Source organism: Puma concolor, chromosome B1, assembly GCF_028749965.1.
Source record: "Puma concolor isolate L17-30 chromosome B1, mPumCon1.1.hap2, whole genome shotgun sequence".
In the NCBI taxonomy this organism is placed as follows: Eukaryota; Metazoa; Chordata; class Mammalia; order Carnivora; family Felidae; genus Puma; species Puma concolor.
The window spans coordinates 69,509,819-69,534,287 of record NC_141670.1 but is presented as its reverse complement, the minus strand read 5'-3'; the positions used below and the strand labels follow the sequence as shown (position 1 = coordinate 69,534,287).

The 24,469-nt window shown below is 36.1% G+C and overlaps 1 protein-coding gene across 8 annotated transcripts in view; it reads left to right on the top strand.

Annotated features, from left to right (window-relative positions):
- The window catches only part of RAPGEF2 (Rap guanine nucleotide exchange factor 2), a 249,211-nt gene that overhangs the window by 19,559 nt on the left and 205,183 nt on the right, over positions 1-24,469 (top strand). For 5 of the 8 annotated variants that reach the window (XM_086703962.1, XM_086703958.1, XM_086703959.1 and 2 more), the window contains exon 1: positions 17,200-17,301. The exons of the other annotated variants lie outside the window; for them this stretch is intronic. In XM_086703962.1, the coding sequence (XP_086560088.1) occupies positions 17,215-17,301 (87 nt within the window). In that variant the 5' untranslated portion in view covers positions 17,200-17,214. Of the gene's footprint in view, positions 1-17,199; positions 17,302-24,469 lie in introns of those variants that run through there. 8 annotated transcript variants of the gene reach the window in all.

Sequence of the window (24,469 nt, the reverse complement as noted above, 5' to 3'; positions counted from 1 at the left end):
ATATTACCTCAGTTATTTTTGAAAACAATTAATGCAGTCTTCTGAAATGGTCAAAAACTAATTTAAAACTTCAAGCATATTATATGGTATTTTGTGCATTTCTACTTGTGATTTTTTTTTTTTTAAAGGGAGTAGATGTCAAACCTATTGAATCACTTTTCAAGAAAACAACACCTACTCTCAAATTGGTTGAATAGCATGGAGAAAAGAGAAAAAAAAAGTAGCATCTCCAATAACTCTTTGAAAGTTTGATGGAAAGCAGTCCATAATTCTCATCAAGTTAGATGAAATTTTTTAGGAAAAATAAGAAAGATCTTACCTATAAAATCTGGGCCTTAAAAGGCAGCCTTTTGTATAACTTACAGTTTTCTTTATGTATGAATAGGCTAAATGACTTGCTGCAAAATGTCATTTACCCTATTTTTTGCCCATGGCTTAAAAAAAAAAGTGCCTAATCCCTAAAAATATTTACACACTTACATGCCATGCTTCTTCTTCTTCCTTTCTACTTTTAGGCTAGGTCCTAATTTCTATTTCTCTTCATTTTTACTTTTCTCAGTTGGTTATAAGATTAAAGGTACGAGAAGAGAAATGCTGTTTTGGACTATTTACTTAGGATAGTATTTTAGAGGGAAAAAACCCCTAAGGCCTCATTTCTCATCGTCAAGTAGAACCCATTCATGTGGATGGTAATTGTCAAGAATGATACTTGTAACCACAAAGAACAATAATCTTGCATTATCTTCTGGGTAAACTGCTCATATGTTTGAAGTAATTCTGTAAAAAGCGAACCGTGGAGTTTGGGAAAGAAAACATTAGTTTGTTTTCCTTTACAGTTCTTCTTTCCATTCCAACTGCCATCCTTCTCAGGCCTTATCAGTGGTGTACAAGTAAAGCTTTTGATTTCCTCCCTTTTTACCCATGTTAATAGCTCTTCACTTAATGCTGCTCTCCTACACACATCTATTCTGGCCACTTAAGGACTAATTCAAAGTTTTTCCTCCTTCATGAAGCTTTTTCTGGTCACTTGGGCAAGAGGCTGAATTTTTCTTTATGGGATTTTTAATGTTTTTAGCTTGTGCATTTCTTTAAGGCATTTATCTTCTGGTAATTCATAATTATTAGCTGTACACATTTTTTTAAAATGTTTATTTATTTTGAGAGAGAGCAGGGGAGGGGCAGAGAGAGAGGGAGACCGCAGATCTGAAGCAGACTGTCGTGACAGCAGAGAGCCCAATGCAGGCTCTGAGAACCACACGATCATGACCGGAGCTGAAGTCTGACCCTTAACTGACTGAACCACCCAGCCCTAGCTGTACACACCTTATCTCCTCTTCAAAAAAAATTTTTTTTAACATTTATTTTTGAGAGAGAGAGAGAGAGAGCACGCCAATAAGGGGCAGAGAGAGAGAGAGAGAGCACGCCAATAAGGGGCAGAGAGAGAGGGAGACCCAGAATCTGAAGCAGGCTCTAGGCTCCGAGCTGTCAGCCAGAGCCTGATGCAGGGCTCGAACCCACGAACCGGGAGGTGAGATCATGACCTGAGCCGAAGTCTAGCATTCCACCGACTGAGCCACCCAGCACCCCTTATCTCCTTTTTTAAACTGCAAAATTCCTTAAAGGTGAGATCTTATTGACGTTTGTGTTTCCATGGTGTTTTGTAAGACCTTAGCATTTCATAAATACTTTAATATATGAAGTGTGTGTCAGACATTCTCCTAATAATTCAGTAAGTAGTACTGATGGGGCACAACCCAATCTGGTACAATTTTAAAATTTAGCTCTTAGAAAATGATTTTTATTTCGTTGTAACATAATTCAGGTTTTTGATTATCTTAAGACTGTGCCCAAATGATTCTTAGAATTGCCTGGTTAGGTGATAGTGCTTCAAATTTTACTTAGTCACCATGACGTGTCAGGCACAGAAGCAAGTCAAATGTAAAACCTGAATTCTAGGCATGACGTTATGAATTCCTAAGTCCTGGACTTCAGTTTGTTGCCTTGGATTATATTTGGGTATGTATCCATTTACTTTCACTGGATTCCGAACTTTGTTTTATACATTTGCCTTTTAACCTTCCTTAAGTTAGAGCGACACTATTTTACATTACTTATTCAGTCTCTTTAAGACCCAAGAAGAAAAAAAAAAGAATATAAAAATAATAATGAGAGTATTATTATTATTATTACTTGGCATTGATGTCACTCTAATGATGCCCCTCATTTTGGGGTCTGTAATTCTAATGAGGAAGAGTAGCTGGGAAAGAAGGATGGGTGTTACACTAATCTCTGATTCTGTGTGTGACCTGGTAACTTTCATTTGACCTTAGTTTCCTGGGATGTAAAATAGGATACACTGCCTAGCCTATTATTCAGGGTGGTTGTAAAGCTTAAATGAGTATAATATATGAGAAAGTACTTCATAAGTGGAAAAGTCTATGCTATGTAAGGCATTACTATCGCTGACAGAGCAAAAGTATTAGTGCCAGTAGAAATTGTGAGCCATTTATAAAGATAATAGACTAAGATCCTTTTAATATTTGGCTAGCAGCATTTATAGAAATATGACTCTTTTTGGTGTGTGTAAGGTAATAAAACCATGTTTTCAAATTATTTCTTTATTTGGTTGCCCAGGTTAATGCTTCTCCAGATCATTTTAGAGTTTTGTAAGGAGCTTTTCTTTGTTAAAGTATTTTCGGGCTTCAAAGAACTATTACGTAAAAACTCATCTACACCAATGTACCTCAGATAGTTTTGATCATTTTGAATAAACAAGCTGAACACAAAATTCTTCACTTTCAAGAGTGCTCGAAAGTGGCAAAGTCTTTCCATGTGTGTAACATGTGCATATGTTCTATTCTAAGGGTGTTTATCAGAATATAATTTTTGGAGTAAATTTTTGTAATTACATGTTATGAATGGTTACAATTTTCTTTTCTTTTTTGATTAGTGAAATCTGTCATCATTTTGTATTTAAATTTGAATGCTGTTTGAACTTAGTCATATAGCTAGAAACTTGCATAATAGGGAGAAGAATGTGGAATAGAGATCTCATGACGGTCTTTGAGGCATTTGAAGAGGAATTTGAATTACTTTCAAAATATAAACATTCAAATTCAAAGATACAACAGTAAATGGATATATTCCCGTATCTTTAAGTGCAGTTGCTTTTAAAATGTAGCCCTTTTGAAAGTGCCCTATTAGCTGTTTCAGTTGCCTGTCAATGTAATAATATATAAATACCTTGAGTTGTGTTGTTTGCTCTTCATTTTATACGTGGGGAGAACATAACTCAGAACTGCTGAGAAAAGATATAGAAAAGTAATTGATATTTATTAAGTGTCAGTGATGTGCTAGAAAGTCAACTAGGTGTTCTCTAAATTTTTTTAGTTTTTTAAAAAACATCAACCCAAGTAAGCCGGAGGTGCTGGCTTCAGTTTACCAGTGAGGAAACTTGAGATTCAAACAGGTTAAGTAATTTGCTTAAGGACACAGAACTGTCTGATTTCAAAGTCCATATTGGTTTTTCACTTTACTGTAAGTAACGTATGGTAATACTGGATGTAACTGTCTGTATTATTGTAATAAGGACTTTTCCAAGATGCAGTTCTGATTTGCTTAGGATTTATTTTTTTATTCACAGTGCTTCAGTAGATTACTTACACTTTAGAGATGGGCTTCAGCTATTAAAATTTTATTTTTTAAAACAATTGAAGATACTAGAGGTATCTTATAACATCTAATATTTATTGGTTGTTAATTTTGTTAGCAGACACTGTGTTAAGGATGTAAGTAAATTATTATCTTGATGTCCTCTGACTGTCCTCTGACTTGATGTCCTTCTTCTGACTGTTTGCAATTGGTTTTTGGTTCTTAGCTTGTTTTGTTGTTGTTGTCATTTTTTAAATAGTCAAGTGTTGGAGATTTTTGCCAGTTAAAGAGAAATGTTAGTGATAAGTCTAGTTAAGAGTTCTTTGGTTTTTGGAATAGGCTAGCTGGAGGCCTTTCAAGTTTGTTCTGTATTGGGGAAAGTAACCAAGGTCTAATCAGCAGAAACACAACCAGACATCTGCTGGTTTGTCAGAATCACAGAATTGGCATGCCTCTCTATTTCCATTGCTTATGAAGTTTCAACATGGAATTACTTTAATATTTAGCCTTTTTGTGTAGGAACATAGCTGGGAGGCTCCGTTGTCAGTGCTGTAAAAAAAAGCCAAGGGAAATGTTTGGGAGATTGCTACCAGGGACCAGATTTGAATGGGTTTTAGTCTTTGACGCTTAACAGTTTGTGGGGTAAAACATTCCTGGCACTTCTGCTTTCCTAACTGTGGCCGTGAGGAGGGTCTTAGGTTGTAAGTCAACTTGCTGTGTGGCCACACTGATCAGAGAAAGGGTAATTGGACTATAATTTGACCAGAAGTGAGAAACAGTTATTCAAATATGCTGAAAATTCATTCATAAGACTCTATCTTGCACAGGTATACTTTAAGTTATCTGAAGTTATCTAGGACTATACTTCACAATTTCAACTACAAAAGGAAGGACAGACTGCTGGATTGGGAATGTGAAATTTCCAGGATTCTTAAGTGCTTCTGAAATCCTAAAATAATTCCTCCAGATGTTCTAAGTTGTGTTGAGTGTGTATCTGTGTTTAAATGATGTTTTTGAGTCATTCATTTTCCCAGGACACGTGTCACTGTGTCTGTGGCAGGAAGTCCTATTTGTTTCTCATTGGCTCTCATAAGACATGGAAAATATCCCTACTTTAGGGATAGAAGAGTGCAACACTCCAGGACAGAAAGGTAGAGGGTTTTCAAAGGTGTAACAAGTTCTTGACTTTTTTTTAAATCTGAGTTTTCTCATTTACTCCTCTTTTTAAAAAAATATACTTTTCCCTTCCAAAACATTTTCTGTTCTTTCTTATACTCCTTATTTTCTTCTATTTTTGTGGGACACTGGAGTCAAAAAGAAAGGTTAAGTACATAGTCTCCTATGTGGATTGCTCATTATCTTCTGGTAATTGAAAGTTAACTTGCATTTTAATTGCACATGATAATGTTTTCTGTCTCTGGAATGTTTTTAGTGTTCCAAAAGTGTTTATAATTTGTACTTAAACTATATATTTTTAAAATCAGTGTTTTCAATATTATTTAGGTTTTTTTTTTTTTTTTTTTTTTTTTGCATGGCTCATACATCAAAAAGTTTAAGATGGTATACAGTGGAGAGTCTTACTTCCTCTTCCTAATTCCCAATGATTTAATGATAGTGGGTGATTTTAGTTGGTTATTTATTCTTCCAAAGATTTTTCTTAAACCATATTCAGACCCATGTAAAATGTATTCCCCTGCTCCTAAATTATATCTATACATCTGCCCCTTGCTTATTTAAATAAAAATATAACTTGGGGATCTTTCTAGAACAGTACATGAAGAACTCTCTTGTGTGTGCATGCCTATGTATGTGTGTTTAACTATTTCAGGCTATTCACCGTGCTACAAAGAATATCCCTTACATATGTGATCTGGTGTATTTCTGCTGGGCCAAAGGGTGGTTGCATTTCTAATTTTGATAGTTTTTCTAGTAGCAGTTTACAGTACCTACCAGCATTGTATTAGGAATTAATTTTTTTTTAATGTTTATTCATTTTTGAGAGAGAGAGAGAGAGAGAGAGAGACAGAGCGTGAGCAGGGCAGGGGCAGAGAGAAAGGGAGACACAGAACTCAAAGCAGGCTCCAGTCTCTGAGCTGTCAGCACAGAGCCTGATGTGCACCTTGCACCCACAAACCATGAGATCATGATGCCAGCCAAAGTTGGACACCCAACCAACTGAGCCACCTAGTCATCCCGGAATTAAAATTTTTAAAAAATGTTTTTATTTATTTTTGAGAGAGAGAGAGAGAGAGAGAAAGAGCACAAGGTGGGTGGGGGGGAGGCAGGCAGAGGCAGAGGGAGACACAGAATCTGAAGCAGGCTCCAGGCCTCAGCACAGAGCCTGATGTGGGGCTTGAACTCACCAACTGCAAGATCATGACCTGAGCCAAAGACAGACACTTAACCAACTGAGCCATCCAGGCACCCCTGTGTTAAGAATTAAAAAAAAACAACCAAGTGGCAACTAAGTTGGATGCAACTTTTTCAAAAGTCAGATATAATTAATCCATAGTAAGATTTAACCTTTTTAAGTGTAAAATTCCATGAGTTTTGACATGTGTACAGTCATATCACCACCACCACTGCTATAAAAATACATTCTCATCTTCCTGAAAAGTTTCATTGTCCCTTTTTGTAGTCAGTCTCCTCTGACTAGCCCTGTGTCCAGCAATTATTCATCTAGTCTCTATTCCTATATAGTTTTTCTTTTTTCAGAATGCCGTATGCATGGAATCATACAGTATATAATCTTTTCGTATGGCTTTTTTTTTCCAGTAAGTATAATGCTTTTGAGATTCAGCCATGCTGTGGTATATATCATATGCCACATATCATGGTTTTTTTCTTTTCATTGCTGAGAAGTATTTTATTGTATGGATGTACTAATATTTGTCCATCCCCCAACTGATGGGTATTTGAGTTGCTTCCTGTTTTTGGCAATTATGAATAAAGCTACTATAAACATTTGTGTATAAGTATTTATGTGGACACATATTTAGGTTTTTCTTGACAAATACCTAAGTGTGGGATTGTTGGGATATATGGTAAGTGAAGGTTTAACTTTATGAGAAATTGACAAACTATTTTTCCAAGCAGCTGTCTCATGTTGCATTTCTATCAACAATGTATGAAAGTTTCAGTGTCTGCATCCTAGTCAGCACTTGGATTTGTTGGGTTTATTTATTAAGCCATCTAATAGGATTGCAATGGTGTCTAGCTACTTTTTTTTTTTTTTTAATAGCTTTATGGAGATAAAATTCACATAGAATTCGCATAGAACTCACCCATTTAAACTATGCAGGCAGTGGTTTTTAGTATATTTTCAGATAGGTGTAGCTCTCATCACAGTCAGTTTTATTTTTTATTTATTTTTATTTTTTAAAATGTTTATTTATTTTGAGAGAGAGAGAAAGGGAAAGAGAGAGTCCCAAGGCAGGCCCTGTGCTGTCAGTGTAGAGCCAAATGCGGGGCTCAAACTCATGAATCATGAGATCATGACCTGAGTGAAAATCGAGTCAGTTGCTTAACTGACTGAGCCACCCAGGTGCCCCATCACAGTCTGTTTAGAACACAGTCATCACTTCAGAAAGAAACTCCCTGCACTTTTTAGCTGTCACCCCGTCCTCTCCTTTCCCAACCCTCATCCTAAGCAACCTTGAATCTACTTTCTGTCTCTCTAGATTTTCCCATTCCAGATATTTCATGTGGATGTAATAATATGTGTGTTCTAATGACTGGTTTCTTTTATTTGGCATGACGTTTTCAAGGTTTATCTATGTTGTAGTATGTATCAGTATTTCTTTCATTCTTTTCTGTGGCCAAATAATATTTCATTATGTGGATATGACACATTTTGTTAATCCATTCATTAGTTGATGGACATTTGTTTGGGTTGTTTCTACCTTGAATAGTGCCACTGTAAACATTCATATGCAAGTTTGTATTTCCTTGATGATTAATGATGAGAAACTTTTCTTATATTTATTTGCCATCCATATATGTTTGGCGAAGGTCTTTGTGAATATTTTGCTCCCACCTTTAACATTTTATTTTGAAATGATTTTAGATTTATATAAAAGTTTGCAAAATAGTAGAGAGTTCCCAAGTACACCTGTCAGGTTGTTTTGCTGTTAGTACTTTACAGAACCATGATATATTTGTCAAAACTAAGAAATTACTATGAGAACAATACTGTTTATTGAACTATAGACTTTATTTGCATTTTGCCAGTTTTTCCACGGATGTCTTTTTTCTGTTGATCCAATTGAGGATACCACATTGCACTTAGCATTTTGAAATATTAGATCTTTTTCCTTGAGTTGTGAGAGCTCTTTATATATTCTGGATACAAGTCCTTTGTCAGATGAATGCCACTTGTAACTTTGCAAAATCGTATTCAATAAAATAATTTTTATTTGTAGCAGAATCATTACTCATTCTGTGTTTTAGCTAAATGCAAATACGTATATTTTTAAATGCAGATTACATTTATATAACACTAGAGGTCTGTAGTTTCTCCACTTATATAACAAATGAGTATGTTCTAAAAATTGTGAAAAATTATATTTTCTCTAGATTTCACCATAGTTTTGTAGGTATGTTCTCAACAGAATATTTTCTTCTTGCTGAAATATTCCCTGTGTGATATGATTAATTTTTCTGACAAACATACACATAGGGAAAGACCCTTTGCAAACATGAAGATGTGGTTGCACAGAAAGCCTCTAAGGGCCAGGGGGCCTTAGGAACCTTTGCATGAGGCAGATGATTTTTGTTTTTATTTTTTCCTTTCCTTTTTATTTATTTTCCTAAAGCTTTATTTATTTATTTTGAGAGAGACTGAAACAGTGTGAGTTGGGGAGGTGCAGAGAGACGGAGAGAGAGAATCCCAAGCAGGTTTCACACTGTCACCACAGAGCCTGTTGTGGGGCTCGAACTCACGAACTGTGAGATCATGACCTGAGCCCAAACAAATACCTGGATGCTTAGTCGACTGTGCCACCCAGGTGCCCCTTTATTTTTTCCTTTTTGTTTTTAAAAAACACCTTTTTTAATGTTTATTTATTTTTGAGAGAGAGAGAGAGAGAGAGAGAGAGCGAGCAGGGGAGGGGCAGAGAGAGAGGGAGACACAGAGTCTGAAGCAGGCTCCAGGCTGTGAGCTGTCAACACAGAGCCTGATATGGAGCTCGAACTCAGGAACTGTGAGATCATCATGACCTGAGCCGAAGTCGGATGCTTAACCAACTGAGCCACCCAGGCACCCCTATTTTTTCCTTTTATAGTGAATCTCACTACAGAAATATTTGTACCTTAGATATCAGTAAACATTCACTACTCCTGTGTATCCTTGTAATAGAAATTAAATAATTCAGCAAGTGTTTATCAGGGTTCTATGGTGTGCCACTCAGTTTTAGCCATTGAGGGTACAGCTATGAACAACAACAAAGCCCTTGCTTGCTAGGTGGAGCTTACATTCAGTGAGGGGAGGCACACAAAGAAGGAAATGTATAGCATCACATGTTGATAAGTATTATAGAAAAATATTAAGCTAAGTAAGGTCACATTTGAAGTGGTATTGGAAGAAGGACTGAATGAAGCTATAGAACCAGCTTAGTGGTAAACAGAAAACATCGAAGCCTTCAGGTGGGATCTTGTTTTGTCATGGTGAGGAATGGAAGCTTCAGGGTTGAAGCAGTTAGTGGCAAATGAAAGGTACTGACATCAGATTAGCAGGGAGGCCTGATTGTGTAGGGATTTTGGCATTTATTCTGAGCACGTTGGGGAATAGGAACCAGTGGAGGGATTTGCGTAACAGTATGGTAAGGTCAATTCTGGGTTGAGACTAGTCAGCAGAGGGGAAGAGGGTAGAAACAGGGACACCAGTCAATGAGGCCAGTGTAGTCAGCTAACTGTGATAGCAGGTGGTGGGAGGGAGAAATGGTCACATGTTGGGTACATTATGAAAGCAGAGCAGATAAGATATATTAGAATTGGGTGTGAAAGCAAGAGGACTCAAGGATGACTTTATGGTTTCTGAAAGGATGGGGATGATATTTATTGGGGATGAGGACTTGGGAAGATTAGGTTTGACTGAAGAGGGATGGGCTAGGCTGGTGGTGATAGTAACCAGGAGTTTAGTTTTAGAACAAGTGGAGCCTGGGATACTTAGTTATGATCCAAGGAATTGTTTTCAGGCAAGTAGTTTGGAGTCTGCTGAGATTTAAGGCTACAATGGCTTGTTTGTTTGTTTTTGTTTAATTTAGAGCACACGGGAGATGACTATAGGAATCCAAGGCTACAGTGGTTTTTAACTCACACCTGAAATCTCTCTATCGTTGGAAGCGTTAATCTGCTCTTAGTGATGTGAGTGCCTAGCATAGTGCTTGATAGGAGATTTAATAAATATTTGATGAATGGACTTGAAATTCAAGTCTCAATACTGTTTTGTCTAATGATATATTTTATTCTAATAGTTTCTGGTATTTGAAATACATTGTACTTTTTTTCAAATGAACTTTAATAAAATGTAACTTTATTAAGTCATGATAAGTTGCCCTTCTTAAGCAGTAGTTTCTGGAAGTATGTGGATGTTAAGAAGTAATATGTAGATGTTAAAAAGGAGAACATGCATCTGAGCGGCAGTTCCCTCATACCTTTGCCCCTCATTATCATCAAAAGTGCCATCTTTGTTCCTAGATCAAAGGAAAGATAGACTGAGTGGCTTAAACAATAGGAATTTATTTTCTCACAGTTCTGGAGGCTAGATGTTCAAGATCCAGTTTCTGACTGCTTTGGTTTCTGGTGATGGTCGCCCTCTTGCTGTGTTCTCACATAGACTTTTCCTCTCTTCAGAGAAAGAGGGCCCTCCTGTCTCCTTCATTCAAAAGGACACCAGTCCCATTGGACTAAGGCCCTACCCTAAAGGTCTCATCTAACTGTAATCACCTCCTAAGGGCCCCATCTTCAGTTGTCACAATGGGGGTTAGAACCTCACCATTTGAATTTGGTGGGAGTGAGGGAGGGAACACAGTTACCATGGTAGCCTGTTTAAATACGGGGTTATTTTGCAATTTTCCTTTTGTTTGGAAAAACATATTTTGTTTTAGGTGTTGATACCTGAGGCATCTTTCTAGGAATAAGAGTGACTTTGTGAAAAACAAATGCAAAAATAATGCAAAGATTTAAGTTTACTGGGAAGGGCAGTTTAAATTTCTGGGATGCTTACATTGTAGAATATTAAATTCATGCAACTCATTAGCTATAGGCACAAAGAATAATAGTGATACTTTAAAAATGTTTTTTTATCCTGATGGAATTGATTTTAGTGAATTAAATTATTCAGTTGTAATTAACATTCAACTAATGTACTAGGGTTCTTAAATTCTTTTCGTAAGTAGGGAAGATGTGCCCACATACAGATTTAATTGCATTATTAATTTGCTTAGCATTTTCGTGGTGTAATTGACTTTTGCACAGACTGAATTGCTAATTAGTGGATCCTTAATGAATATGGCTTAATTTTACCACATAATGTGGCCTGCTACATCAACACAAGCTTTCTCTAGGGAGGTATTGCGATAAGAGGTATCCCCATAGACATTTTACATTGATATCTGTTTCATCCCACCCTGACCCTGCTGAAAGGACCAGTAATCTGAGATAGATGGAGATAAACACACACATCCATATACAAATGGGTCTACATACACAAAATATATAACTACTACAGAATATTCTGTTCTTTTTGGTAAAAAGTATGAAAGGATAGAGCTCATATTTTCATGTCCATTTTATCCGGCTAAAGCTACAAAGCCTGTGATACCAATAGTTTTGTTAGAGTTTTCACTGCCGCATTGAATAACATTTTATCTCTTTTCAGCTTTTGAAATTTAGGCAGTATGGGGAGGAAACAAGAATAAATTCATACCTTAGGATGCAGGCCAAACCTTGTCAGAATTCCATGCTGTTAAAATCTCATTGAGTTTAATAAACAGACTCTAATACACCCATAAAAGTAGGTGGTTCACTGCCCTTGTGGTCAGTTAGTTAACTTCATATTTGGGAAGCAGAAGGATTCATATAAAGGAATAAAATATGTCTTCGGAGAAAATATTTTCCTCCTATTTTTATTTTTTCTTATTTTTTTAATGATGAAGACAAAGGGATTTTGACTTTATATTTTGAGTTTGGTAGATTGAAACGATTAGGAAATGCACTGTAATAATCTCATCCCATATCTTTATCATCTTTAGTTGCTACTTCACTGGAGCATCAAAAACTGTTGTCTGAGACCACTTGAACCAAAAGTAACAGGACCAGGATATGAATCATGTAGTTCTAATTTAGAGTTAGTCCACACACATTGAATGGATACCCAGCATAACTACTGCTCGAAGGGAGTTTCCAGACAATAATGAGTTGAAATTGGTAGGATAGAAGAATACTGTAAAATTTCCATGAAATAGAGCCTCAAGCAATTTGGTACATTTTCAGTGAATGGGTGAATGTAAGATAAATTATAACAGTGTAAACTTCTAGGAGCTGCATACTTGCCCCCTTGAGGTACTTTGTCACTTGCCAACTATTTTTTTTTTTAAAACACATTTATGTGTGTGTGTGGCACTGTGCTAGTAGGTGCATTGAGATATTCAGATGAGTAAGAGTGCAGGCAACTCACAGTTCAGGGAGGCAATACTCATTGGAGAAGAATTCATACAATTGTGGAAGTGATGAGGTGGTATGAAAAAGAATGAAAGGAAATTTAATGCTCAGGTGTCAAATGACAGACACCATAACTGTTTCTGTTGAAAGGATTGTTGGTTCCTCTGTAGCCTCTTCTATACACTTTCCTCAATGTCATTCGAAAGTATAATTCTATAATACTTAGGTCTTTGAGAAGAGCATCTTACACAGTGTAAAACACATATTTGGAGCATAGAACAAGAAAAAATTCTAAGGCATTTTGAGCAACATTTCCTGTCATTATATATCCAAATCCCCAAAATATACAGAGTACTTTTAATTTTTTCTTTAAAGGCTATTATGGTAATTTAAAATCCAATAATATGAATATTGGAGGGATCTTAAGCTCCAAATTATTCCAAAGTTATCTTTTTTCATGTAAGTTTTGTTAAAGAGATTTTCCTTTGTTTAGTGTTAATGGACCATGAACAAAGTGGACAGATTTTTGCCAGTCATGAACAATGTTATATCCTGTTGATTAAATAGAAAATACCTAAGTAAATGTGCTAAAAATGGATTCCTTCAAGTTTTTAGTTTTGTCACACCGTAGGGTGGAGTCTTTAAGCAGGAAGACTGAAGTCCAGTAAACAGGAAATGCGTGCTAAAAGACAGATTAAAAATTTTTTTTTTTAATTCTTGAAAGAGAGAGTGAGCGAACATAAGTGGTGGAGGGGCAGAGAGAGAGGGAGAGAGAATTCCAAGCAGGCTCTGCACTGTCAGTGCGGAGCCTGACACGGGGCTTGAACTCACAAACTGGGAGATCATGACCCAAGTGGAAATCAAGATTCAGAAGCTTAACTAACTGAGCCATCCAGGCACCCTAAGAGACAGAGTTTGAAAGGGAAATAGAAGCCCATGCTCTGAGAGTTTTAGTGGAATATTCCACCATTATGAGTACCTTTTTAAGAATGTGCAGTGTTATGGAGTGCCACATTGTCTTTTTTCTCATTGCTTTAATATTATGGATGACAAATGATCTCTACTGGGATTGCAGGTTGCAGATTAAAGTTCTGCAATTTAATTCAGTTGTATTTTCACAGGCTAATGCCTTGTGTTTAACCTCTGTGTTTTCAGTACTTTATACTGAAAGGTACTTTTTCATTTGGATGGTAGGTATAATTTAGAATGGTTAGTAGAATTTCATATTCCTTAGTATAGCCACATGTTTTTATATTTACATATTTATATGTATTCAAGAAAGTTGGGAAAATGCTAGTTATTATATTTAAAAAGTACTCTCCCCTCCTGGAACTCCGAGCAGATAAAGAGGAAACCAACCTGAACTTACTTTTCTCTTCCAAAGCAGTTATTTTTGGAAGGCATATATTAATTCCGGTGATACTACAATTTCTTAAAAATATTTTTGGGATGTTTCTTCTGTAATTGCCAAATACTAGGTTTGGGTGGTGACAGCTGTAAGCGTTAAAAATATCAGAGAATTCAGGATTTGCTGTGGGCTGGGAAAATGGAGACCTGGATAAGCAATGTAGTGTTGTGGAAGGCTCTTCTAATTATGGGGGGTCAGTATGGGAAAAGGGTCTCAGTGATAATTCCCTAGTAGGCAAAGTAGGAAACAAAATCAAGAGTGGCACATTATTTAAGCAGACGGAGGCTGAGAGGGAGAGTATTTAACATTCATAATGCCAATTTAATGTCTAATGGAAGATCTTAAAGGCCGTGATGACGAATATGTTTTGTGCGTCAATTTTTTTTCTAGAAATTTTTTTATTTTTTAAATTTTAGACAGAGCTTGAGTGGGAGAGGGGCAGAGTGAGAGCGAATCTCAAGCAGGCTCCACATTCAGCACAGAGCCTGATGTCAGCCTCTATCCCACGACCCTGGGACCATGACCTGAGATGAAATCAAGAGTTGGATACTCAACCGAGTCACCCAGGTGCCCCTAGAAATACGTTTTTTAATTAAAAAAATGCAAACAGTCTAAAACATCATCTAAAACAACATAAATAAAACTAAGTCTCTCTTGTATACCACCATCCCAAAGTCTCTAATAAGTTTTTATATACTGAGAAAAATGTTTTGTGATCCTACAGCACACACACCCACACTCGCACGCACGCAAGTGTAATCATTCTATACATATAATTCTTGCCTTTTCTTTTACACAGAATTCCTGTGAGATGATCCTGAGGTCAGCCATGTTCTGTACAGAGGTTGTACAGTGTTCTCCTGGCTGCATCGTGATTTATCTCAGCAGCCCCCAAGGGTGGACATTTAGGATTTTTTTGGATTCCATGTCCCCCCTGACAAATAATGTTGTGGTGAATATCTTTGTGCATGTGTGTATGTGTGTTTGTGGAACAGATACATAGATTAGATATCTGGTAGTAGAGTTACCAAGTCTAAGTATATTGCCAAATGGCTCATTGAAAAAACTGTATCAGTTTGTATTTCCACCAACAGTGTGTAAAACCTATGCCAACAATGGATTTTCATTAAACTTTTCTAATTTTGCCAATCTGAGAAGTGAAGAATTATATCACAGTGTTCAGATAAGATTTTTTGATTCTGAGGTTAAATATATTTTCATATGTTTACTGGGTAATGTTGAAGGCAGTTTTAACCAGTTTACCTATATATCAATAAGAAATGCTTCATTTTAAGTGGAGACCGCCCAACAAACCATGGAATCCTGAAAGCCTAGCTCCTCTATAACACAGGAGAAATGCTCATCTCATTGTATTACTGTTGGTTGGGGGCATGGAAGACATAAAGAATTCCCTGTACCTTCTGAGTACGTATGACCGAAAATCTTTTCCATGTTGTATACATCTAAGATGATAGGTTTAACCGTTTTATTCTTTTTAGCAAAGGACATTATAAAGAGCAGTTGAAAAAAAATGACTTAATTTGGATATTTATTTTTCTTTTTTGGTTATGAAAGCAAGAAGAGTTCCTTAATGCCACTCAGAATGTTAAAAATCATGGTAATAGCTTGTTTTATTCTTTTTTCCTTTTTGTTACAATGAAAAGGTAATGGATTTATAGCTTTGGCAAATGAGGAACATTTTTTTCTAATGTATAATGAATCCAGATTGATTTCTGACAAAACCAATAAGCAATTTATTTGCAATATTTGAAAGTAAATTATAGGATGGAAAAATCCTACTGGCACGTTGGCAAGTGGATGGGACCAGATGATCAGATATTTCATTTCTACATCTACATTTCATGAGTCAGTTTCACACAACAGCTGCTATGGAGGAAGGGTGGATTTGCCAGAATACTTCATGGTTTATTAAAAAGAAAAGAGAAAAAAGAAAAAACCCAAAATCCCACCAACCCAAACCCATGCAAAAATAATACAAAGTGCATTTGGGCATGAAAGGGTAAACTGAGTAAGTTATTGCTAATAAATAAGATTGCTGAAAACATATAGTTCTAAAAAGAGCCCTTATTTTTTGGTTTCCAGTTTTTCAAATAACGGAAAGCAATGGCTAATTAAAAAAGTAATAACTAATAGCAAACATTTACTGAATAGTTTCTGTGTGAAACATTTTACTGTGTTATGTAAAGAACATATCCTATTTTTCAGCAGAGGCTTTGGAAGTGCTGTGACTTGTCAGGGCTGATATAGGTGTTAAATGGTAGAGCTGATGTTGGAATCCAGGGACCCTGTTCTGGAACTTGTGCTGTTAAGCACTGTGTAAGATTGGGTTTAAGTCGTTAAGAAGAACAAATGCCATTTGTAAGATTGGGCCTATATTATTCAAATAAATACCTGCTGATTTTAAAGTACTAAAAAATTTTCCTTGAGCACTTTTCAAGGATTAAGAATATTTTTTTCGTATAATAAATACCAATTTCCTTTAGTTTTGTTGATGAAAAATGTTGGTGTTTGTGCTACTCTTGATTCAGATCTTAATTCTCCCTTGTTTGGGTCCCAGGAATTATGTGAAAACTTAATGGAAACCCATAAAAGTGAGACACATAAAAATTGTACATTTGAAATGTTTTATTTTCTCCATCTTATACTCATGGGGAATGAATTTTTTGGTACAAAATATTCCACTGGGCCCAGAACTAGTTGATTAGTAAAAGGAGGATTTGTAAAAACCATGTGATATTTTACATTGACTGAGGGCTTGGATCAAATTTTGTAAATTTTGTACAGCTGCAAGGATATATTACATACAATACTCTGGGTAACATCTTCATCAAATGTTACATAGTTGCTTATTTGATGAAGCAAATGTTAATATTTGATGAAGGGTGAGTTGTTTGGAGTAAGTATTCCCCGCTTTTTTTTGTAAGTTTATTTATTTTGAGAGAGAGACAGAGAGCGAGCTAGAGAGTGTGAGCAGGGGAAGGGCAGAGAGAGGGAGAGACAGAATCCCAAGCAGGCTCTGCGCTGTCAGCTCAGAGTCCTGATGTGGCTCAAACTCAGGAGCCATGAGATCCTCACCTGAGCGGAGATCAAGAGTGGATGCTTAACCACCAGAGCCACCCAGGCACCCTGCTGGCTATTTTGTTTATGTTTTGTTTTTTGGAGTTTATTTGGACAGGCAGGGTGCTTTTGGGGGGCAGAGTTTTCTCTATCTGAACAAATACCTCCCTTTTTCACAGACCATGTTGTTGCCATGGAGACCTTTAGATTCTATAAATGCAGCCTCTAATAACAGGAAGATGACATTGGGTTGAGTGTGGGTGCCGTGAGAGTGGAGTGCAGTCCAGATGTGTAGAGTCTGTTTGTTCACAGAAGTCATTTTGCAGTAGCCAGAAGCCCATTGGTCTTTTTGCAATCTCCCTTTTGCTTGTTCTTTTTTCCTATGTATGTGTGTGTGTGTGTCTGACATAGAAATAATGGAACAGTATAGAGGAAAAACCCTTTTTTCCTTCTCTAGTCTCATACTCTTACCTTTCAGAAGACCAACTGTTGTCAGGAATTTGGTGAGTGTCCTTGCGATGTTTTTATTCTTTTACTGCATATGTATCATTTTTTACTCATATGTGTTTTGTGTTTCTGAAGTTATCTTACTACTACCATGCTTCATATATCATTATGCAACTTGCTTTTTTCTCGCCCATATTTCTTGAGTTCTCTTCGTGTTGATATATGTCTGATTAATTTATTTTAGCTGGTGTATTGTATCACAGTTAACCTTGTGCTTTCGTTTTGGATGTTTAGAGTGTTTTCCCATTGTACTTCTTTGTAACTCCTCAGTTCTGTTTTTCCCTATCCTTTCCATGTTGTGGAGTAGAGGATTCCATTTAATTTTGATTTGGCTAAGGCTAGATCATAAGCTATCCTTAATCTGTTCTGCCGTTTTTCCCCCCACTAAGCTCTGTTTATTTTATTATTTTAAAAAGTTGTTTTAGGTATCCTCCAGTCATTCCTTCTCTTCCCATATTCAACCTGGCAAAATTGAGCTGTGATATGTATTACCCAGGTACTTGTAGCCTGGCCAAGTTCCAGGATGTCTTTGATTATCTCCTCAAGTTATGCATTTTTCAGAAGAGTAAATAACAGCATTCCTATTGTAAGAAACTGTTTGTAACATTTTTGGGCCTAGGATATTTAGAGAAAGCAAAACAAAAGCAAAAATACTTTTGATCAAATTCTGTTGATGATTTTGCTTGCTAAACAACTTGGATTCTTTTAATTCTTATTTTTAATTTCCTTATTACCATGATAGTATTCAGAAGGTACCGTTTAGGACTCAGTGGTTGCTCAATACAGTTATCAAGATATAGGCTATATGTATAGATCACTGCTACCCAGTAGAAATATAATGCACACCACACATATAATTTAAAATTTTCTAGTAGCCACATCAAAAAATGTAAAACTGAACATTGCAATACAGTTTATTTAACCAGTATATTCCAAAATATTGTAATTTCAACATGTAAGCTATGTAAATAGTAAATATTGAGATATTTTACTTTCTTCTTTTCATACCAGGTCTTCAAAATCTAGTGTGTATTTTACACTTACACAGCATCTCCCCTAGGACCAGCAAACTTGCAAGCATTTCATAGCCACATGTGGCTGGTGGCTACCATATTGGATAGTGCAGGTACAGAACAATTTTTAGAAGTACCAGTTACCAAGGAAGATATACAGATGGCAAATAAACATATGAAAATATGCTCCACATCAAATGTCATCAGAGTAAAGCAAATTAAAACAAGACACCACTACTCACCTGTTAGAATGGCCCATATCTATAACTGACAATACAAAATGCTGGCAAGGATTTGGAACAGTATGAACTCTCATTGCTGGTGGTAATGCAAAATGGCACAGCCTATTTGGAAGATGATTTGGCACTTTCTTTCTTTCTTTTTTTTTTTTCCTTTCTTTCCTTCTTAACATTTATTTATTTTTGAAAGACAGAGACAGAGCACGAGCAGAAGAGTGGCAGAGAGAAAGAGGGAGACATAGAATTTGAAGCAGGCTCCAGTCTGTGAGCTGTCAGCACAGAGCCCGATGCAGGGCTTGAACCCATGAACCGTGAGATAATGACTTGAGCTGAAGTCAGATGGTTAGCTGACTGAGCCACATAGGCTCCCTGTTTTGGCGGTTTCTTACAGACTAAATATAGCCTATCATATGATCCAGCAATCATGCTCCTTGGTAGTTATCTAAAGAAGTTGAAAACTTAAGTCCACACAAAAACCTGAGCATGGATGTTTATATATAGGAACTTTCCAAAACCTGCTAAAACTATTTTAAGACAAAGTTTTGGGTTTTTTTTTCCCCTTTAAAGACAGCATTTGCAACATTAATCTAAAAATTGTTTTTTTGGGGGGTGTCTGTGTGGCTTATTTGGTTAAGCATCTGACTCTAGATTTCTGCTCAGGTCAGACTCTTACAGTTTGTGATTTTGAGCACCGCATCGGGCTCTATGCTGACAGTGTGGAGCCTGCTTCAGATTCACTCTCTCCCTCTCTCTCTCCCTCCCCCACTTTTCAAAAATAAACATTTAAAAATTGTTCTTTTTTATTTTTCACATTACTGTTCCCGTAACCAGCCTTTTCTTTTAATCTGAAACTAAACATTAATGACTAAACATCATTGGGGAAAATTTCTTGCAGCACCAAAGATACTACCCTTAAAAGAACTCAATAAATGGGGCGCCTGGGTGGCGCAGTCGGTTAAGCGTCCGACTTCAGCCAGGTCACGATCTCGCGGTCCGTGAGTTCGAGCCCCGCGTCGGGCTCTGGGCTGATGGCTCAGAGCCTGGAGCCTGTTTCTGATTCTGTGTCTCCCTCTCTCTCTGCCCCTCCCCCGTTCATGCTCTGTCTCTCTCTGTCCCAAAAATAAATAAACGTTGAAAAAAAAAAAAAAATTAAAAAAAAAAAAAAAAAAAAAAGAACTCAATAAGAAAGGCAAACATCAATAGTGAACAGAAAAAAAAATGGAGAAATACAAAAAGAAGAAATACAGATGGCCTAAAATATATGAAAAAGTGATTTTCACTACAAATTAAAGATACAGTTTGCATGAAATACTTTTGTTTTGTCATCAAATTGATATGATGGATAACACCCAGTTTTCCTAGGAGTTTAAGGAACAGGTACTGTCATACAGGGATGGTAAGCATAATATTTTATAACATTTTTGGAAGGTCTTTGGTAATATGTGCTAAAAGCCTGTACATGGCCTTTGACTCAACAGTTTTTTTGGTCTAGAATTTATCATAAGAAAGCAATTAAGGATATTTGAACTTAATTTGAACTTAATTTGGCTTAATGTATAGGCCGTCTTCTGCCTTTTGACTTACGCAATTTTCACAGCACCCCAAGAAGCTCAAAGAGGTCAGATGACTTGCCCAGGGTCACACATTATCAGGTGGCAGGTGTATATTGCAGCATGCTTGAAATCGGCGGGGGGGGGGGGGGGGGGGGGGGGGGAGGGGGGGTGGAGGGAGGGAAAGCAAGGACTTGAACATCTCAAATGAATGGCTTGATGGAATGAATAGAGTTTAGAGTGAAAGCCTGTCTTGTAGTCTTTTACTTCCTGAGGATATTTATAATAGAGGCCAGTGATGAAAGCTGACTACAAAACAGACTGCGTACTGTAATTGAGTTTTTAAAAATATACCCATATGCTCACATACATATGTGATTAGAAATCACTTCAACAGAGTCAGGTTCAAATTTTTGCTTTGTTCCTTACTAGGTGTGTGACTTTAGTCAAGATACCTGACCTCTTATTGCCTTAATTTTCTTCACAGAGATTCTATTACCAATTTACAGGTAGTTGGAAGGATTAAATTAAACAGTTTTCTGTAGTGTTTGGTACATATGTTTAATAAATGGCCCTCAAAAGTCTTTAAAAACCTTGTTTCTGAGCGAGGGGATTATAATAATTTAAATTTCTTATTTTCTGTATTTCCACTTTTTTCTACAATAGGTATGTTTTGTGAATTAAAAAAAGTTAGAAAATGCTTAACTTACTTTTAGCTTAAAGAGAAAAAAGATTGATTAGATGTTAGATGAGACATATACCAGAAATTGTTATATTGCTTTCTCAATTGGAAAATTTAGAGAACCACTCACTTGATGTTAAAAATAGCCCTTCAAGTATATTTACATTTAATAGTATTTATGAAGATAGTAGACTTCATTGAATCGTAGGGCTTAATTTTTACTGTTAAATTAGATGGTTAGGTGAAGTTCAATAAAGAAAGAATAGATGTTGAAAGTTGCAAATGCTAGTTCCTTATATTTATTTTCAGAAAGTTTTTACTTTTAATCATTTCTTATATTTTGAATCAGGAAGTGTTGGCGACCCTTAATAAAGAGAAGTAGAATCTATCAAGTGATTTGCTTATTTTGGAGGTTCTATATGATGCAGTTTCTGATTATTTTTCCTGATTTTATTTCCATTTTGCCTCTGTCTACTTTGAAATATCTGTAACACATATCGTGGTCCTTGTTTAATAACTACCTATTAAATACCTACTCTTGCCATTTAAAGTGGAATTTCATTGTGATTTTCATGGTTTTCTTTGTTGTAAACCATTCTTAGCTTTGTACTTAGGCATTAGGTACAGGAGTGAATCAGGATTTCATATTACATCACCTCAGTAGTAGAATGCACATTTTTCTGTTTTATTGGTTGCATTCTGGTGGGACTGTCAAGAATAAGTCCAGAAGAAACCAAAGTAAACCTAATTCTTGTGAACACATTGTTTTATTTCATGCAAGTTCTCTCTATAACCTATTTGTCAAATGTTGACATTTTATAAAATGTCTGTTGCTATGTTTTTTGAAAAGAGGGTGTTATGGTCAGATTATTTTTTGGCTCCAAATTAATTTTGTATTACACATACTTATTTACTGCAGCATTTTTGGAGCTCTTGAATTTCAGCTCAGCATCATGCCTCTGTAAGGCAGGAGAGAGTAGAGTATGCACTTTCCAAATTTATTTGACTAGGCAATGCTTTTGCAGAATCATCATGAAACACACTCTGGGAAATACTGTTTTAAATAAAAATATAGAGAGCAAGAAAAGAAAAAAAGCTAAAATATCTACTCATTGAATAAGTTAAACTGGCTCTTAAAACTGTATTTTGGACACTTTAAAGGATAGCATATTTAGTTAAAATATTAGTTTTAGTTTTCTTCCTCCTTCTGTCCCCATCCATCTATCCCTTCTTTTTATTTATTTAAGAATATTTAAATTAAAAAAATGTTTATTTTTGAGAGAGAGAGAGAGAGAATGAGAATAAGAATAAGCGGGTGAGGAGCAGAGAGGGAGAGAGACAGAATTTAAATTTTTTTTTTTTTTTTTTTAACGTTTATTTATTTATTTATTTTTTTTTTTGGGGGGACAGAGAGAGACAGAGCATGAACGGGGGAGGGGCAGAGAGAGAGGGAGACACAGAATCGGAAACAGGCTCCAGGCTCTGAGCCATCAGCCCAGAGCCCGACGCGGGGCTCAAACTCACGGACCGCGAGATCGTGACCTGGCTGAAGTCGGACGCTTAACCGACTGCGCCACCCAGGCGCCCCGAGAGAGACAGAATTTAAAGCAGCCTCCAGGCTCTGAGCTGTCAGCAGAGCCCAAGGCGGGGCTTGAACTAATGAGCGATGAGATCATGACCTGAGCCAAAGTTGGATGCTTAACCGCTGAGCCACCCAGGTGCCCTTTAAAAGAATATTTTACACAAGTGATGAAAAATAACTAGAGAATGACTCGGAATGTTTATTTTCCTAAATAGATTATTTCTATGTACATTGGTAATAACAGTGCTCAAAAATTGCTTTTAGACTGTCCTATTTTGTGTAAACATTTCATAAAATAGAATTATTTATGATTGGATAGTTTCTCCCTTGTAAGCTTTAGAGCAATAATAATCAGAGTTCATAGGAGACATTGTTATCACAAACAGATATGACTTAGAACATTAATTTTATCCTAAAAACAGTTGGGCACAGGGAGAATTTTGGTATAGAAAATTGCCTCTGTAATCTTAGAGTTTTTACTTAAAATATTTTGGGTTTTGCCCTGGAATTTGCAAATTCTAAGAGAAGATTCATCAAGTAGTATTATCTTGTTATTAGTTATATTGTTACTGTTATTAGTATTGATTTATCTCATTAATTGTGGTATTTATATTCTATGAAGTTACTGAGAAGCCTGAATTAGCAAATAGTGAGCCATTGCTTCTAGGGGAAATACAAGGTTAGTTCCTGCAAGCCTCTGGTCACAACCTTTTCGTCAATTGATCAGTATATAATCCTGTTTTATGTTAGAACTAGAGAAGAAAGTGAGATTCAGTGTATTGGCAAAATGTGAGAAAATTTACTAGGTAGGTAGAATTTGGAAAGGACAATAATAGAGGTTAATTCTCTTCCAGCACAATTCTTGTTCAGTACTCCTAAGAAGTAAAGGAGTCACATGATATTGCCTCACCATCATTGTCTTGTGTGTGTGTGTGTGTGTGTGTGTGTGTGTGTGTGTGTGTGTGTTTCCATCTTTTGAAATTCTTTCACTCATAAAGTTGTCTTTGTACTTTGGAGAATACGTATGTCTAGTGTCATTGAACTCAGATTATAATCACGTTCTTTTGTAATCTCTTGTTTCACGTCACCTTTGTTTCTTGTTTTAGCTTTGTTTTAAATTCAGATTGCCCTAGAAACAGGTGACTGCTTTTAGTGTTTAGAAAAGATGAAGTGGTTAGTGATTGATATTTGGCTATGTTGATATATTTGAAGATTTGGGTTTTTTTGGTTTTCTTTTTGATATATTTGAACTTTTGTACAGTAAACTTTCTGGAGTTTGGTAAGAGGGTGAGTTAGTGATTGACTAGGGGATTTTAGAGTTTAGAGATCCTTGATTGAACCATTTTATTTTTTAATTTTAATTTAATTTTTATATTTTAATTTTTACTTTCTAAATAAATAAATATTTTTTATTTTAGAGAGAGAGAGAATGCAAGAGAGGGAGAGAAAGAGAATCTTTAGTAAGCTCCATGCTCAGCGCAGAGCCTGACCTGGGTCTAGATCCCACAACCCTGGGATCATGACTTGAGGTGAAATTAAGATTTAGATGCTTAACCAGCTGAGTCACCCAGGCACCCCAGTTTAACAATTTTTAGAACACACATTTGGGATCAAAGACCCAGAGGAAATGAGTAACTTGCTCAGAATCTCAGCTAGTTTTTGATTCCAGATTGTAGTCACATTTCTTTCCATGTTACTATACTGTTATGGAAGATTCTACATTAGACTAAGTGGGTGAAACATGTTCTGTTTTGATGGTAATTGGTATGAGGATAGACCATGTGCCATGGGTACAATTCTGTTTGCCTAGGAAGTCAGTCATTTGTATAATCTATTTATAAATATACACTACATGCCACTTTTTAATAGATTACATATTTATTTAAAGCATAATTTTTTAGGGGTGAAACAATATTATAATATATTAATAATATAAATATATATTATATTTGATATTTGAAATCCAGAAAATCCTGTAACTTCTGTAACATAAGCCATTGAAATTAACATGGGGAAACATTTAGCTGTTGTGGCTACAGTGATTCTCAAATTGGAAATAGAGGACAGACAGACAACCTTAAACTAAAAGGGGAGACAG